The sequence below is a fragment of the Scleropages formosus genome, chromosome 3 (genome assembly GCF_900964775.1).
Source record: "Scleropages formosus chromosome 3, fSclFor1.1, whole genome shotgun sequence".
NCBI classification, from domain to species: Eukaryota; Metazoa; Chordata; class Actinopteri; order Osteoglossiformes; family Osteoglossidae; genus Scleropages; species Scleropages formosus.
Window position 1 is genome coordinate 31,854,117 of NC_041808.1, and position 15,703 is coordinate 31,869,819.

The window sequence follows — 15,703 nt, forward strand, 5'->3', positions numbered from 1 at the left end:
GTACATTCACCTACTGCGGGGGCTGCGGGTTCCTCCTGTACAATCCTCCACCGGACAGGAGAACAGGAACGGAACCCCAGTTTGTGCCAAACGAACAAACGTACTGATTCCCGAGGGCCCAGCGCTGGGCTGCGAACACAATGGAACCAGGCAGCAGTGCTGTCATGAAGGGATGCCCTGGGTTCCACGTGGTGCACAAAGGGTTAATATTAGACTAAGGCCACAGAGGCCAGTATCCACTTTTCTTTTGCACATTTTTTGAGATATTTCTATTCAGTATTTTTAATGTTTCCAAGTGCCTTTTATTGTAGGTAAAAATCTAGAAGATATACAATATATGAATTATGAATATATATATAAATATATATTTTTTCGCAGCACCATGTTCCAGTGCAGAACATGCAGAATTTTAGAGTTGTAAGTCTCCAATTGGTACAAAATAGCTGTGTGCTCCTGTTTTAGAGGAAGTTTATTATGATGTCATTGAGAGAAAAAAAAAAAAGGAAAGTTGAATAAAGTTGCATTTGATACATTTTCTGTCTTTATTTCTCTTCGCGTGAAGATGTGTATACAAAAAAAATTCCATTTTCAAAAGAACAAACTTTAAAAAGATTGAATTTCACATTATGGAACCTATCTTTCCCTTGTGGTGGAAATTTTGAAGAAAAAAAAAATCAAATGCACACCAACATCAAATTCTGAGGAAGAGAAGCGTTTAATGGGTATTAATAATTTACAGATTTGGGGTGGGGTAGGCAGGCACAGGGTGGGTCAGGTTTCAGGCTTCTGCTGCTGTTGCTGCTGCTGCTGCTGCTGCTGCTGCTGCTGCTTCTGGATGGCGACCTCCTCATCCAGGCGCTCTTTGGCCCGGACAACCTGAACACAGACACAGACGAACAACGCAGTCAAGGGGGAGGGTGTTGCCTTGTATCCCACACCTCAGCAACCCACCCACCCATTGCAAAAGGACCCCTGACCATAGAGGACCACAGAGTCCTCAGCACCACACACCTGGGGCCTCCAGTCATTGTGCAGCACACATCCTCACACACACTCCATTAGTTAGTGAGCTGAACTCCACATTGTGCCTTCAGGTGCATTGATTTATGTGAAATGTACCTGCTTATTACAACTTCGTGTCCCAAACTTGATAAATAATGGACGTCCCTTTGTTGGGCTTCGTAATGTGAACAGTGGGTGACATTTGGATATTTTAAACTATTAAGGTGCTTGACAAGACTAGAAAGTCCAACAAGGGAGGAGTTGAAACAAAAAATATGCAATACCAAAAATTACAAAAAAAGAATGTATAGACAAATAACAGCAACTGTTGCTAGAGAAATTTAAAAAAAAAAAACAATGTCATTCATCCATTCACTTCTTTAAATTTCAGTCTGTATTAAAGATTTCACTGTACTTTGATTTGAGCTGTAAAGCTGCAGTTTACTAATTTTAATGAAGCTGAGCACTATGTCAAAAAAAGCTTATATTATGTCAGACCACAAAGGAACAGCATACTTTCCCCAGATTGATGGCAATGTCTACATGCCAACATCACCAACACTTACCTTCGACTGCAGGTAAAATGAGCCTCCGACCGACTTGTCATTGGCCTTAAAAAGATGCTCATAATTCTGTCGGGGAAAACACACACACACAAAGGTTGGCAAATCCACACAGAAGACCAGAGGAGAAGCAGCATTTTATATCCATGTTTAAATAGCTGTAATTCTCATTTTAGTGTCTGCGGATATTTTTAGTGGCGTTTTGAGCGCATACCTTCTGGATCTCCTCGGGAGACAGCGTGGAGATATTAAGGATCTGCTGGGCCTCCTGCAGAGTAATTCCTGAGATGCTGGAGGCTGCAGCTGACTGCTGACCCGCTCGACCCCTCGCCTCTGCCGCAGCCTGGCTGGCTGCATCATACACACACACACACACACACACACACACACACACACACACACACACACACACAGAACTATCAATAAACCGAGATCCAAGCCCTTTCTCATCGGCTCCCGACTGCTCACCTGCTGTAATGAGGGAAAGTGGGCTCTGTGCTCCACTGTTTTTACAGCAAGTGCAAACCATGTGTCCATGAGCCTGTAATACTGGACGGGGGACAACTGGACCACCGGACACTTAACAGCAGAGCTGGTACCTGCGAACTCCTGGCGCAGCGCCCTGGCGAAGGCGCGTCCCACCACCTGCGCGCCCATCACCATGATCTGCACGAGGTACTTGGCCTGTGGGGAGGGACAGCAGAGCAGTCAGTCAGTCAGTCAGTCAGACTGAGACAGAGCGACTTCACAACTTAGCAGCATCATGATCGCCACGAACTTGACTCCTCACACGTGACACATCACGGGCCACCTTCTCCATCACTGCTTCCTTCGACGAACACGTAGGAAGCGGCGCTCAGTACACTAAACACACACACACACGTGGAGCAACAAATAACATCACATTCTACGTTTCTCGCGAGTGCAGCGACTGAGAGACCGAGTAAAGCTCTCGGAGCAGCTGATCCAGGGTGGAACTAACACATATCATCATCATATTTATTATAATAATAACAACAACAATAATAATAATAACTATTATTATTATTATTATTATTATTATTATTACAATCTCCTCCTTGGAGATTGAAATTATACACAGACAGAGTTAGATCATGATAATCATGAAATTATTAATTTAATGAGCCGATTCATGATTCGCGCCGTACAAAAAAAAAGCGGTTAATTGGCACATGACATCAACATCCAGATGCGAACTAAAATACGGAGACGCGACTTACTCTCAGGAAAAAAAGACTCACCATGTTTCACTCCAGCTGTTGCCCCGCGACGATCACGGCGATCCACGAGTGAACTCGACTCTCCAGCGCTGCACGTTCAAGGTCACCGCGGGGTTAAAGTTCACGGGTCACCGTTATACCGTCGACATCGCGCGGAAAACCACGGTTTAAAAGAAACTCTACTGCCGCCTTGTGGTGGGAAGTTAAAATGACATGCGGACACATAATAACGGTATACTATTATTATTGTATGGGGGGTGCGGTGGTGCAGTGGGTTGGACCACAGTCCTGCTCTCGAGTGGGTCTGGGGTTCGAGTCCCGCTTGGGGCGCCTTGTGATGGACTGGTGTCCCGTCCTGGGTGTGTCCCCTCCCCCTCTGGCCTTGTGCCCTGTGTTGCCGGGTTAGGCTCCGGTTCCCCGTGACCCCGTATGGGACAAGCGGTTCTGAAAATGTGTGTGTGTGTATTATTATTGTCTGAACCCCTTGTCCCATACAGGGTCGCAGGGAGCCAGAGCCTAACCCTAACCCAGCAACACAGGACGGAAGGCCGGAGGGGGAGGGGACACACCCAGGACGGGACGCCAGTCCATCACAAGGCACCCCAAGCGGGACTCAAACCCTAGACCCACTGAAGAGCAGGACTTGGTCCAACCCACTGCGCCACCACTATTATTATTATTATTATTATTATGATGATGATGATGATGATGATGATGTTTTTCTTCTTCTTCTTTTAGCTGACACTTTCCCCAAAAGTGACCATGCTAGATTTGTACACGTAGGTACATTTATACAGCTGGGTTGTGTTTCATTCCATGAATGCAGGGTACGTATCTTGCTCAAGGCCACTACAAGGAGAGGTGGGATTCAAACCCGGGTCCTTCAAGGGCAAGGTGGCCGCTCTAACCACTACACCCCCTTATGGCCCATTAAATGGAATATTTGAGCTTCACGTGCATCTGGATCGCTACATACAAACAAGAGGATTAACTTTAAATGTATCAGAGCTTCTTTAAGCAAACAACAAACTTGAAACAATGGAGATTCAAATGGCTGTTTATTGACAAGTAACATTCCAGGTTAACAGCTACTCACACCGGATGGATAGAAAGGAGAAGAGAGATACACAATCCCAAATACTGAGAAGGGAGGGATCCAGTTTTCACAGAGTATAGGCTATTATCAGCCGGTACCATGCATGTCATTAGGGAGAACCACGTGTCGGCAGGTACGTGTCAAATTCCAAGACGCACGCCGAGTAAACATGTGCAATGTGTCATGTGTTCGCGTGTGCGTGTGAATACAACGTTCCTTGTTAGACACCACAGTGTTAAACCACTTCTGGTACAAGGACTCCAGTCCATCTGCAGCACATCTGTAAACAGTACAACTTTAAAAAAAAAAAAAAAACCACAATGTTTTTAAACTTCTTGGTAAATTTTTAGTAAAAGAATGTTAAATAGCAAAAAAAAAAAAAGAAAATGAAACATCAGGGCCAGTGATGTTAGTACTGCTATCTATGCAATATTAACAAAATGAATCTTACTGCTATCTATGCAATATTAACAAAATGAATGTTTGTTCTAAAAATGAATTAATGAGTCCCATAAAGCATCGAATTACCGGTCCATTAAACCCACATAGACAAAGTACGAACCCTAATGCCCGCTTAGAGGTCAATCAGATGTGCGGAAGATCAAACACATAATGGTCCATTTACACCATTTACACCACAGCAAGAGACTACTGATGAGTCAGGACACACACCTCACTCTGATGAGTACTGCCACAAGTACCAATGAACTTTTTTAACCTAGAAACAAAAAGCACATCTTTCACGTATTAAAAAACTAATGGAACAACAGGTCCAACCGGACTATACGGTAAGAAATATCAACGGTTCCATTGATTTTAAGGAACCATCGATTGATTGCAATCAATTCCTTGCTTTGACCAACAAAAAGCTGTTGGCTTGTCCTAGAAAAACAGTCTCCGCCTTTAAGTGACCTGTCATCTGACTTCCAGACAGTATTATGGAAGGGTATTTTGAAAAGAAGTCTTGGAAAAAAAAAATGACTGAAGAAACAGTGTAAAAAACATGGCTGATCTCAGAAGTACCTGACAATACCCATTGTTTTTGGCCCCCACTCCCTTCCTACACATAAGGATCGGGGCCAGGAGACCCAGCAATGGCAAAAGTTCGGCAAACACTGTAAACCCTGTAAACCGCACGGCAGAAATGTCTGATCACCTATAGTATGAAGACCCATGCATAGAATTTAGGGGTCTAAGACACGGTAACTGAGGTGGTCTTGAAGACAGCTTGTTCCAGCCTGGTCACTCAACTGACAGGTGCCATTTCTGAGATAATCAATAAGCAATAAGCAATCGCCTCTGATTCGGATACTACTGGGAGTGCTGGAAGGAATGATCCCTCCCTTGGTCAGTTGCACTTCTAGTAAGAACAGCTGTCGGAGTGCACGGCACCTTCAAAAACTAGCGCCTTATTTGTATAAAGAAAGGTGACGCCTCGGCTCTTTGCCCCGTAAAGGAGTTCAGCAAAGAGTAACCGAGGCCCTGAGATGAGGGATCCATTCTGAGCCCTGTCGACACCAGGTCTTGCAACCAGTGCCCATCCCACTCAGAAGGCTTTACTTTGTCCAGCTAGCTCCCTTTTTGGAAATAATATTGTAATTATAATTTTTTTTTTTTGCAAAACAATCAGTGGTCAGAGCTAGTCTTAGCAGTCAAGTGTTGCCCCCTGGGTAAAATTCTGCTCCCTTGCTGTGTTCTACATATATACTATATACTATATAGGCTATGCTTGTCCGTATGATTTCCCCTCAACCACTGGTTTAGTGTCGACAGGACACTCATTTGAAGGACCGACACACGCAGTGGCTCAATGGACTGGATCCTGGACAGGGGGTTGCGGGTTCTATGAGGTATAAAGGAGCTCCAGCTGAAAAAGGATATGGAGGAAAGGGGGGTGGAAGAGTGGGGTTTGAGGTCGTGGGTGTCGCAGAGGTACAGTGGTATGGGCCTGTGTCAGCACACAGCAACAGCAGCCCCTCCTGCTCCACCTCACTGGTCCACTAGTCGTCCTGAAACAGAGCAATGTCAAACACACACCCACACACACACACTTAGACTGAGTGGACTGTCACAGAGATTCGCCTTGAGGACTGATCTGTGAGTTACCTCTCTCACCATTGAACTGAAGTATGACACAGCGGTGTGTGTGTGTGTGTGTGTGCGTGTGTGTGTGTGTGTGTGTGTGTGTGTGTGTGTGTGTGTGTGTGTGTGCGTGAGATAACCCTCTCACCCATTCCTCGTCGTCAACACCCTGGAAGGACTCCTGCGGCAGGGGGTCCTCCCTGTTTCCCAGCTTTGCAACCATGGCACTCAGCAGCTGCAAGGAAAAATGTCACTCACACAATGGCACAGACATTGTCATTTCAGCTTGTTTTTGCACAGGGTTCTCCCCAAAAAGCTGCATTAGAGTGCTGAACGCAGAACAATACTCAAGATCGGAAAAGCCGCCCCGTCATTCTCGACACCCAAACACTAGTCGTACGCAGTATTATCAAACGCTTTCATAAACGGCAGTGACACACGCACATAAAGCTTCACGCACAGCCATGAGGCAGTCACACATGGCTGACACGCATGCTATCGGTATGCAGTACCGCCAAAGGATGATCTCACACACGGCGTATCAACACAGACACACGGTCACACAAACAGCCTACCTCCTCTTTCTTCTGCTCATCGGTCTTCTCATCCAAGTAAACAGAAGAGGGGAGGTATTTTCTCACTGGGACGTCCTTGGGTGCCTCACTCACTGAGTCAGAGGGACACACTCCATTGTGAGACGCATGTAGACGGAGCAGCGAGACACAAGCCGACGGGGCAGGCTTAGCCGAGCTGTACCTGGCGCCATGTCTTTGGGACGCAGGCTCATCTTGCGGTGCTGGCCGTTGGACCCTGACAGCCAGGCCGAGCCTGTGAGAGTCGACTCCCAGCACACCGCTGTGTCTGGGAAGATGTCATCCTGGAAGAACTCTTTCTGTTGAGCCAAACGTAGAAAAGAGTTAAAGATCAGGTCCGGAGAGCGTAACCTTCCTACATTAAATACGGCTGTATTTGCCTGTAAAAGACCGGTCACGGACTCAACAGACTTTGGTTCTAAACATGTCATTTTTAGACTGCGGTGATCAAAATGTTGGTGTGAGTTTCAAACATACTGACTTTGAATGTATTACAGTCCAGACTCCTTGATGTGGGGCAGATTTATTAAACTTTTGCAAGGCTACAAAATTCGAGTGGCTTCTCCTTAGTGCAGAGCAGTAAAAGGCAAACATCCAAAGTAAAACACAAAACTTGACAGTATTTCAAATTTCGTTTTTTTTTTTTTAAATGACAATAAAGATTTTTTTCTCCCTTAAGGAAAAGTACATTCAGATTTTACTCAAAAAGTCGTAATCTTTAAATAAAGGCCAGTTTAAACTAAGCAGTAGTAAACTAGTCCACTTCAGGGAAGATAAAACTTCACATTTCACAAAGCATATGTTGCTGGGCAGACAGTTCCTATGGTGTTTTGTTATTCTGTGAACAAGAGTTGTGAGGCGGGGGGTGCGGTGGCGCAGTGGGTTGGACCGGGTCCTGCTCTCCGGTGGGTCTGGGGTTCAAGTCTCGCTTGGAGTGCCCTGTGATGGACTGGCGTCCTGTCCTGGGTGTGTCCCCTCCCCCTCCAGCCTCACGCCCTGTGTTGCCGGGTTGGGCTCCGGCTCCCCGCGACCCCGTATGGGACAAGGGGTTCAAACAATGTGTGTGAGTCGTGAGGCCTCCTCCTAACAAGTCCAGCAGAGGGCGTGGTGCCCTAGAAATCACCTTGACTCTTGGCACCCTGAAGGCTACAGGCTCGATGCTATTCTTGGTGAGCTTCAGAGCACGAGCAATCTCAACATCGCGCACGTCGCACTCTGTCTTGGGTAGGAATGAGAACCCCTGGGACACAGGAAACAGGAATCTGTCACACTTCATTTTACGCCTAACAGGCATGTGCCATCAGTTGTGTTTTAAGGAGAGGCACAAAAAAGTGCTGGGGTGCAAAGGGTCAGAGACAAGTGGATTGCAGCCTACCTTGTGTGGTTCGGAAGAACTGAAGCTGCTACACTCCAGGAAGTATGGAGAGTCTGGAAGAATCTCAAAGATGTAGACTCGAGTGTCACCCTGCAGCAAAACACACACTCCGCTCCAGTCACTGTCATCTGGACTGCTCCTTGGGGTTTAAACCTGCGTACATTCTGGCAAGAGTCTACTTATTTAAGCACAGTGGGATGGGTGAGCGGGCACTGGAGACTGTACCTTTCCTGTGAGGAAGAGCAAACTGGTGTCAGGGTCATAGAAGGGGATAAGGGTGGATGGCGAGACATCGGCGGGCGTAGTGGCTATGGGACCAGAGGACAGGGTCTGGGTGGAGTACAAGTAGAGCTGCCTCTCGCTACGGCTGCAGGGACAGAGTGGAGGAAGGTGGGTTTGGAACATCTAAATTGACCCGAGTGAAGGCTGACAGTGCTGATGCTGAAGCAGACTGGCACCCACCCCATCTGACAACCACCTCATGTATAACACCCTAAAACAGACAATGGCACAGTTTTCTACCAATGCAGCCTTACCTGTCAAACCCAGACACCAGCAAGTACTGACCCCCACACACCCAAACCACACGGGCTCCTCTGGGGCCCTCTGGGCCGGGCCCTTCCTGCAGGGGATAAGAGAGAATATTGGGGACAGTGTTGAGTGACAGGCACTAGGATAACAGAGTGTCCAGCTGCTCTGAAGGCTCACTGCACACACCTTGGTGGGTTCATCCGACCGCCGTGGGTCGTAGATTCGCACTTTCCCGTCTTTGCAGACTGTGGCCAGCAGCTGACCATCTGGGCTCCATGCCATTCCAAATATCTGAAAGAAAAGTGACAAAAATAAAAAAAAACCCACACATCAATAAGCCTACATTTGCTCCAGCACCAGTCTAACGTCATGATGAGCAATGCCAAGTGACCCTGACGCTCTAACTAATTTTGATATCTCATCCCATTCTCGTTCTGCCTGACCGCAGTGCCATCCGTTAAACTCTGCACTGGTCCATATTCCCCGTCTTCCTGCTCACATGGTTAAGATGCTGCACCCCTGAACTTCATGCATTTCCGCTTTTCCCTCGTGCAGTTATCGAATCGCTTCCCTTATTTGGCTTGGAAACCCAGTACTTTCAGTCGCCTCTATTTTAAATATACCACCTTCTCCTTCTCACCCAGTGAGCATTTCCTCACAGCTCTACGCCCAGCCCCTTTTCCGCTCACCTGGTCCTGGTGTCCTTTGAGCACCTTCACCTCCTGCCCAGAGCTCAAGTTCCACAAACGCACAGACATGTCATATGAAGATGTGGCCAGGAGGCCTGAGGCCAGCGGGTGAAAGCTGATTGAGTAGATCTTCTCCGTGTGTCCTGCGGCGGTAAAGCCCTGGTCAGCCACATGGACATCGAGGATTTACAGCATCTATAGCCCCAGACTTTCGCAAAGCCTCATTCTTTGTGGTCCGCCCCCGCTAACCTTGCAGAACACACTTGGGCTCGGTCACAGTGTCTGTGAGCCCCCCGTCAGGGACCTGCCACACACGAATCTTCGCATCATCACCCGCTGTGGGACAGAAAGTGAAGGCAGAGAGAGTTAGTGCACTGTAGGCCACAAAGGAAATCAAAGCAGAGCTCACTTGAATGCCGAAGATCTTACCCACAGCCAGCCTGTGGGGGTCAAAGGGGTCCCAGGCCAAGTCTGCCACACTGACCGTGTTCTGGATGGTGGGGAGGGCAGTGTCCGGCAGCTTGCCAGGCCGGGACAGCTGGAGGAGCAAGAAGAGTGTGTGTGTGATCAACCCAAAAGGCAAGTTCTTTCAAATGGGAAAGAGTCCAAATTTTTGATATTCTAGACAATCTGCTTTCACCAATTTGCTGCTTCATTCACACCGACACGAAATTTGCTTAGATTAAATATTAAGAACATAAATATGTAAATGCCAGAAGAATACTGTTGGACTAACAATGTTGTACACATTTAATGATTAATTCACGAGTAATTTATGGGCTTCGGGAAAATTAAGTTTATCTAAAGAAAGCACATTTTTGAACCGTCATCAACTGAGGTGTCTGGGGTCTCACAGCAGCACCTCAAACACAGCAATCTGTCCCCCAGCGATAGCCAGCGGCACGGCAACACGTTGCCGATTGGCACAAAAGCCATCCGACTCTCCAGGGGTGGTCAGATTGAGCCCCCGCAAGTTGGTGATGTGGGTGTCACGGTGCAGGATGCTGCCTTGAACGTGCCGGAACTTTGAGCTGGGGCCTGAGAGGTACGGACAGAGACAGGAGGAGACACGAGTAATGAGAAGAAGAGGGAAAGAGTACGAGAAAGAGGGATGACACGTTCAGCAGTCCCAGTAAACCTTTATACTCAACTTGAGTTTAGGCTTAGGTGACAATAATAACAGCTACTTCTACTATGGTATCTAATTATTAACAATAATAAATCATAACAATGTAGTCTGGAATAAAAAGCAGTGCTCAGTGCTGGGGACTTCAGAAGTGGACTCAAGTGCGTGCAGAATGCTGTACCGAGCATGCTCTGTATGGCCCGGGTACTCTGGCTGGGGCTGGGCAGGAAGCCGGAGGAAAGGCCGCTGGTGGAGGACGGGGAGCGGGATGGAGCTGCACTGCTGCTGGGGGAAGTCAGGGGACTGCTGGAGGTAGAGCATCCCACTTGCACCTCCTGGGGTGCAGGAGCAGGACAGTTGAAATGGGGAGAGACAGAGTAAGAGAGAGAAAAACAGAAGGTCAGAGAGAGTGTGACAGGAGTTGAATACTTTGTCCTGTGATGAACAGACTTCAACTTATGCTTACAACCTTAAAAAGGTCAATGTAAGTCCCAGGAGCCTCAGATCTCTTCAAAGAAACTCACACACAAACGTTGTCTGAACCGCTTGTCCCATACGGGGTCGTGGCGAACCGGAGCCTAACCCAGCAAAACAGGGCGTAAGGCTGGAGGGGGAGGGGACACACCCAGGGCGGGACGCCAGTCCATCACAAGGCACCCCAAGCGGGACTCGAACCCCAGACCCACCAGAAAGCAGGACCCAGCCAAACCCGGTGCGCCATCACACCCCCCAGAGAAACTCTAAATATGCATATATGTAACCACAGCAATGGGTGAAATGGAAAAGAACGTTATTGTGGACAGTTGTGCCTGTTGTGTGCTAAGCAAGTAAAGTTTGTAATGAACACTCATGTGAACCCTTTGGTAGAGGTGGATTCGGAGACACGGGAGGTCGGTTCAGTTGCTGCTCACCTCTTTGCTCCTGCCCCCGGGCACCTCCTTTTTCGCTGGCTCCTGCTTCACTCTCAGAGCACTGCGCTTTGGCCTCTTGTCAGGATGGAGACTGACCCTCTGAACCTGCGGAGAAACATGATTGGATGCTGGACTTAGATAGGGTAAGTGCGTTATACCAAGCTGTTCTTGGTGCTTTCTGTGGTACGCTTACCTTTGAGATACGCTCAAGTTCTCTGCGAGTCAGTCACCGTGAGACTAATGAGGGTAACTTCAATCCTAACAACAAGTGAGAGGCACCGCAGTCAAGCTGTACCTGTCTGTTCTCGCCCTTCCACCACTCCTCAGCTGTCGTGGCTGCCGTCTGGCCCACCGTGTCTGGGTACAAATCTTCATGGAAGTCCTGTCCTGGCTGGAGACAAGCACGCGTGTAGGCAGACGCAAGCACTCACAGAAGCGAGGATGCATATTTGAATTTTATTTGTAAACCTCTTTAAATCTCTCACACAACAGGCCACACAATGCTGAAAGAAGGAGGATCTCTAGTGCATCTGCTGGCCACTTGTGGAGGATCATTGCAGGTCTGCAGCAAACTTAACTGCCTCTGGCCGGAAAACTGTGTTCTGCCTACGTGATAACTCCCAAGTCCTAGATCATTTTTGAAGTAATGTCCTGTCAGGTCTGCAAAAAGTACTGGACAAGGGTTTTGTTCTGATTGGAACTCGTCAGCAGTACAGGTGGTCCCCAATTTACAATGGGGTCACGTTGCCTGAAACCCATCATAAGTCGAAAATATCGTAAGTCAAAAATGCATTGAATACACCTAATACACACCTCTACGTGACAGACTGGGAGATGCGGATCGCTGCCGCTGCTCAGCATCGCAAGAGAGTATCGCTCTGTATATAGCTTGCCCGGGAAAAAATCCAAAGTACGGTTTCTACTGAATGTCTATTGCCAGCTCACCGCCATGACAAAAATCGCCAAGTCGAACCATCGTAAATCGGGGACCACCTGTATGTTCTCTTGGTGCCTCAAATGAGGACTGAACACAGGACACTGTGACACACTGTAATTACATGTGCTATCCAGGATGGCACAAGCATGGCATGGCCACTGGTCTGAGAAGAGGTGGGTTCAGAAGATGAATGAATGGTGGAGCTCGAGATGTTTTCAGCAGCTGATGGGACTAGCTGATTCTCCTGGGTGACTTCAACCTGCATGTCGATGACATTCACGCAAGCGGTCTTCTGTTGCTCCTACAGTCCTTTGATCTCTCCCTGTCCCAATCCCCTGCTACTCACAAAGTGGGCAACTGTCTTGACCTTGTATTTTCCCACAACTGTGGCTGTCCTGCCCTCTCCGTCACTCCGCTGCATGTCTCTGACCACTTCTTCAATTCATTTCAACCCTGCCTCACCACTAACTCCTTGCCTCTTTCTGCTCCCCTTGTCACCTTTCGCCGCAACGTAAAATCTCTCTCACCTTCCAGCTTTGCCTCTGCTACTCTGGCCGCTCTCCCTTCTGCTCCACAATTCTCAGATCTATCTACAGATGATGCCACTAACACTTTCCTCTCTGCCCTGTCTTCCACCCTTGACTCTCTCTGTCCTCTGTCTTCTAGACTAGCACGCCTCATTGCTACCCTACGGCTGTCTGATACGTTATGTGCTAACAGGACCAAACTGCAGGCGGCAGAGCAAAGATGGCATAAATCCAAAACTCCATCGGACCTGGATGCTTACCAGTCACTCTAAACTGCTTTTCAGTCTGCTGTCTCTTCAGCTAAAACCTCCTTCTTCCACAACAAAATACAGTCTGCATCCAAAAAACCACACAGACTCTTTGCCACCTTCTCATCCCTTCTGTGTCCCCCGCCACCTCCTCCTCCCTCTTCTCTCACTGCTGAAGACTATGCTTTGTTTTTCAGAGACAAAGTCAAAGTGATCACTGATAAATTCTCACCATCAACCTGCCTGGTTTGCGCTGGACCTCCCCGCAAAGCTATCCTCTCCAACTTCAAGCCGTTCTTCGAATCTGAAGTCGCTGACCTCCTGATATTGCGCAGAGCCACCACCTGCTCGCTTGATCCGATCCCGTCGTCACTCCTTCGGAACATTTCCCCGCAACTCACCTCCTTCATCTCTTCTATCATCAACTCCTCACTCTCCTCTGGCTGTTTCCCAGCTGCCTTCAAAACTGCTCTAATTTCACCTCTGTTAAAAAAATCCTCCCTGGACCCCAATCTGGTTGAAAATTACAGACCGGTCTCTCTCCTCTCCTTCCTGTCCAAAACCCTTGAGCGGGCAGCCTGTGATCAGCTGTCCGATTTCCTCACCCGGAACCATCTCCTTGATGGATAACAGTCTGGTTTCAAAGTTGGTCACTCCACTGAGACCGCCCTTCTGGCGGTATCTGACGCTCTCCAAGCTGCTAGAGCTGCCACCCTCTCCTCGGTCCTCATCCTCCTCGATCTGTCTGCAGCATTCGACACTGTAAATCACCGGATTCTACTCTCCTCTCTTAACCAGCTTGGGATCAAAGGTGCGGCACTCAGATGGTTTGAGTCCTACCTCTCTGACAGATCCTATCAAGTGGTCTGGCGGAGCTCTCGTTCTTCTCCTCTGCCTCTCTCAACCGGTGTTCCACAGGGCTCGGTATTGGGTCCTCTTCTTTTCTCCATCTATACCTCCTCCCTCGGTCCAGTCATAGCCTCCCATGGATTCAAATACCACTGCTATGCTGATGATACCCAGCTCTTCCTTTCCTTTCCACCTGGTGCGTCAGACATCTCCGTACGAATTGCTGCCTGCTTGTCGGACATCTCTTCATGGATGCATGATCACCACCTCCAACTCAACCTCTCCAAAACAGAGATTCTTTACCTCCCAGCTGGTTTGTCCTCCTGTCACGACCTCTCGATCAAACTGGACAACTCACCCATCTCGCCTACCTCCTTGGCTAAGAGCCTGGGAGTAACGACTGACGTGAAGCTGTTTTTCTCTTAGCACATCGAAGCAACAACCCGGTCCTGCAGATACATCCTGCATAATATTCGTAGGATCCGTCCCTACCTCACCACTGACTCCACCCAACTACTTGTCCAGGCCATGGTGACTTCCCGTCTGGACTACTGCAACTCTCTCCTGTGTGGCCTTCCTGCTACTGCCATCAGACCTCTGTAGCTTCTACAGAATGCTGCTGCACGAGTTGTGTTTGATTTGCCAAAGCGCTCCCATGTATCTCCTCTACTCATCTCTCTGCACTGGCTTCCTATAACTACCTGAATCAAATTCAAAACCCTGGTTACTGTGTACAAATGCATCAATAGAACTGCTCCTGGCTATTTAGAGGACTTGATCAACTGGTACACCCCAGCCAGGCCCCTTTGCTCGTCTACTTCTGCTCGCTTGGTGGTCCCGCGCACTAAAGGCAAAGCTGGGAGGTTCTCGGTTCTGGGTCCATTGTGGTGGAATGACCTTCCCGTGTCACTCAGAACTGCTGAAACTCTGTCTATATTCAAGAAGCGTCTGAAAACCCACCTTTTCCAGATCCACTTCACCCAAGATCTCTCCAGCTCATCTATGGTGTAACTGTTCACGCATCATAACTCCAGAAGCACCCCCAGATACAACCTTTATTCAGCCATTACTCTGATATTGTACTGCTCATTTGTGTATCTTATAATATTTAATTAAAAAAAAAAAAAAAAAAAAAAATTGGCGTGGGTATCAGGATTTGTCTATCCTGTGTCTTATGCACCTACTTGAACAATGAACCTTGGTGCAGCAAGTGGTAGAGAACAAACTAGGTTTGCTTGAGACTTTCATGTCTGCAGCTATGTCTCTTTCTCTCAATGTAATGCATAAATTGTACTTCTGCTGAGATGTATGTCGCTTTGGACAAAAGTGTCTGCTAAATGAATAAGTGTAAATGTAAACGTAAACTATGGCCACCGGGAGGTGACAGAGTGTGTTTCTCACCCTTACTGTGGGAGTGCCTCCACTGTGCCTTTACTGGCTAACACACTTGGAAGCTAGTGAGTCTTTCTATAAGGGAGTGTAGACCTGAGTGGTGACGGTGCCTACCTTGCGGGGCACATGGTAGCTCACAGGTACAATGTACTTGTCAGTGAGCTGAAGGACCCGCAGAACTTCACATGAGGCTACATCCAGGGCCAGTTTGGGCACCATGGCAATGCCACGAGTTGATGATTCTGTGAGACAGTGGCTCACTGAAGGACAGACAAGGAAGGAGACAAAGATTAGTAGTTCAGTTACTTCTATCTTTGACACAGATTGACAGACCTCATTTGGAGTCCTTCCTCTCCTTTAAATACACCCACATTCTCTGAAGCCGCTCATCCCATTCAGGGTCACGAGGAGCCGGAGCCTAACCCGGCAACACAGGGCATAAGGCTGGAGGAGGAGGGGACACACCCAGGACGGGACACCAGTTCGTTACAAGGCACCCCAAGCGGGACTTGAACCCCAGACCCACCGGAGAGCAGGACCT

The 15,703-nt window shown here is 48.1% G+C and overlaps 2 protein-coding genes across 3 annotated transcripts in view; both read right to left on the reverse strand.

Moving 5' to 3' along the window:
• Positions 1-653: 653 nt before the first annotated feature.
• Positions 654-2,907, reverse strand: pam16 (presequence translocase associated motor 16). The gene is made up of 5 exons (XM_029250437.1): positions 2,828-2,907; positions 2,165-2,249; positions 1,780-1,916; positions 1,569-1,634; positions 654-876 (listed from the first exon to the last, which is right to left on the reverse strand). Exons 1-5 carry the CDS (start codon positions 2,828-2,830, stop codon positions 772-774), a joined length of 396 nt encoding a protein of 131 aa, XP_029106270.1. The 5' UTR covers positions 2,831-2,907; the 3' UTR covers positions 654-771.
• A 938-nt stretch (positions 2,908-3,845) lies between these two features.
• The window catches only part of coro7 (coronin 7), a 107,645-nt gene continuing 95,787 nt past the window's right edge, over positions 3,846-15,703 (reverse strand). For both annotated transcript variants that reach the window (XM_029250435.1, XM_029250436.1), the window contains 17 exons: positions 15,277-15,422; positions 11,505-11,600; positions 11,210-11,314; positions 10,480-10,633; positions 10,035-10,210; positions 9,602-9,710; positions 9,422-9,508; positions 9,173-9,315; positions 8,670-8,774; positions 8,489-8,574; positions 8,178-8,319; positions 7,953-8,042; positions 7,701-7,817; positions 6,741-6,876; positions 6,560-6,651; positions 6,133-6,219; positions 3,846-5,911 (listed from right to left, as the gene is read on the reverse strand). In XM_029250435.1, coding sequence (XP_029106268.1) covers positions 5,903-5,911; positions 6,133-6,219; positions 6,560-6,651; positions 6,741-6,876; positions 7,701-7,817; positions 7,953-8,042; positions 8,178-8,319; positions 8,489-8,574; positions 8,670-8,774; positions 9,173-9,315; positions 9,422-9,508; positions 9,602-9,710; positions 10,035-10,210; positions 10,480-10,633; positions 11,210-11,314; positions 11,505-11,600; positions 15,277-15,422 — 1,880 coding nt within the window. In that variant the 3' untranslated portion in view covers positions 3,846-5,902. The remainder of the gene's footprint in view (positions 5,912-6,132; positions 6,220-6,559; positions 6,652-6,740; positions 6,877-7,700; positions 7,818-7,952; positions 8,043-8,177; positions 8,320-8,488; positions 8,575-8,669; positions 8,775-9,172; positions 9,316-9,421; positions 9,509-9,601; positions 9,711-10,034; positions 10,211-10,479; positions 10,634-11,209; positions 11,315-11,504; positions 11,601-15,276; positions 15,423-15,703) is intronic.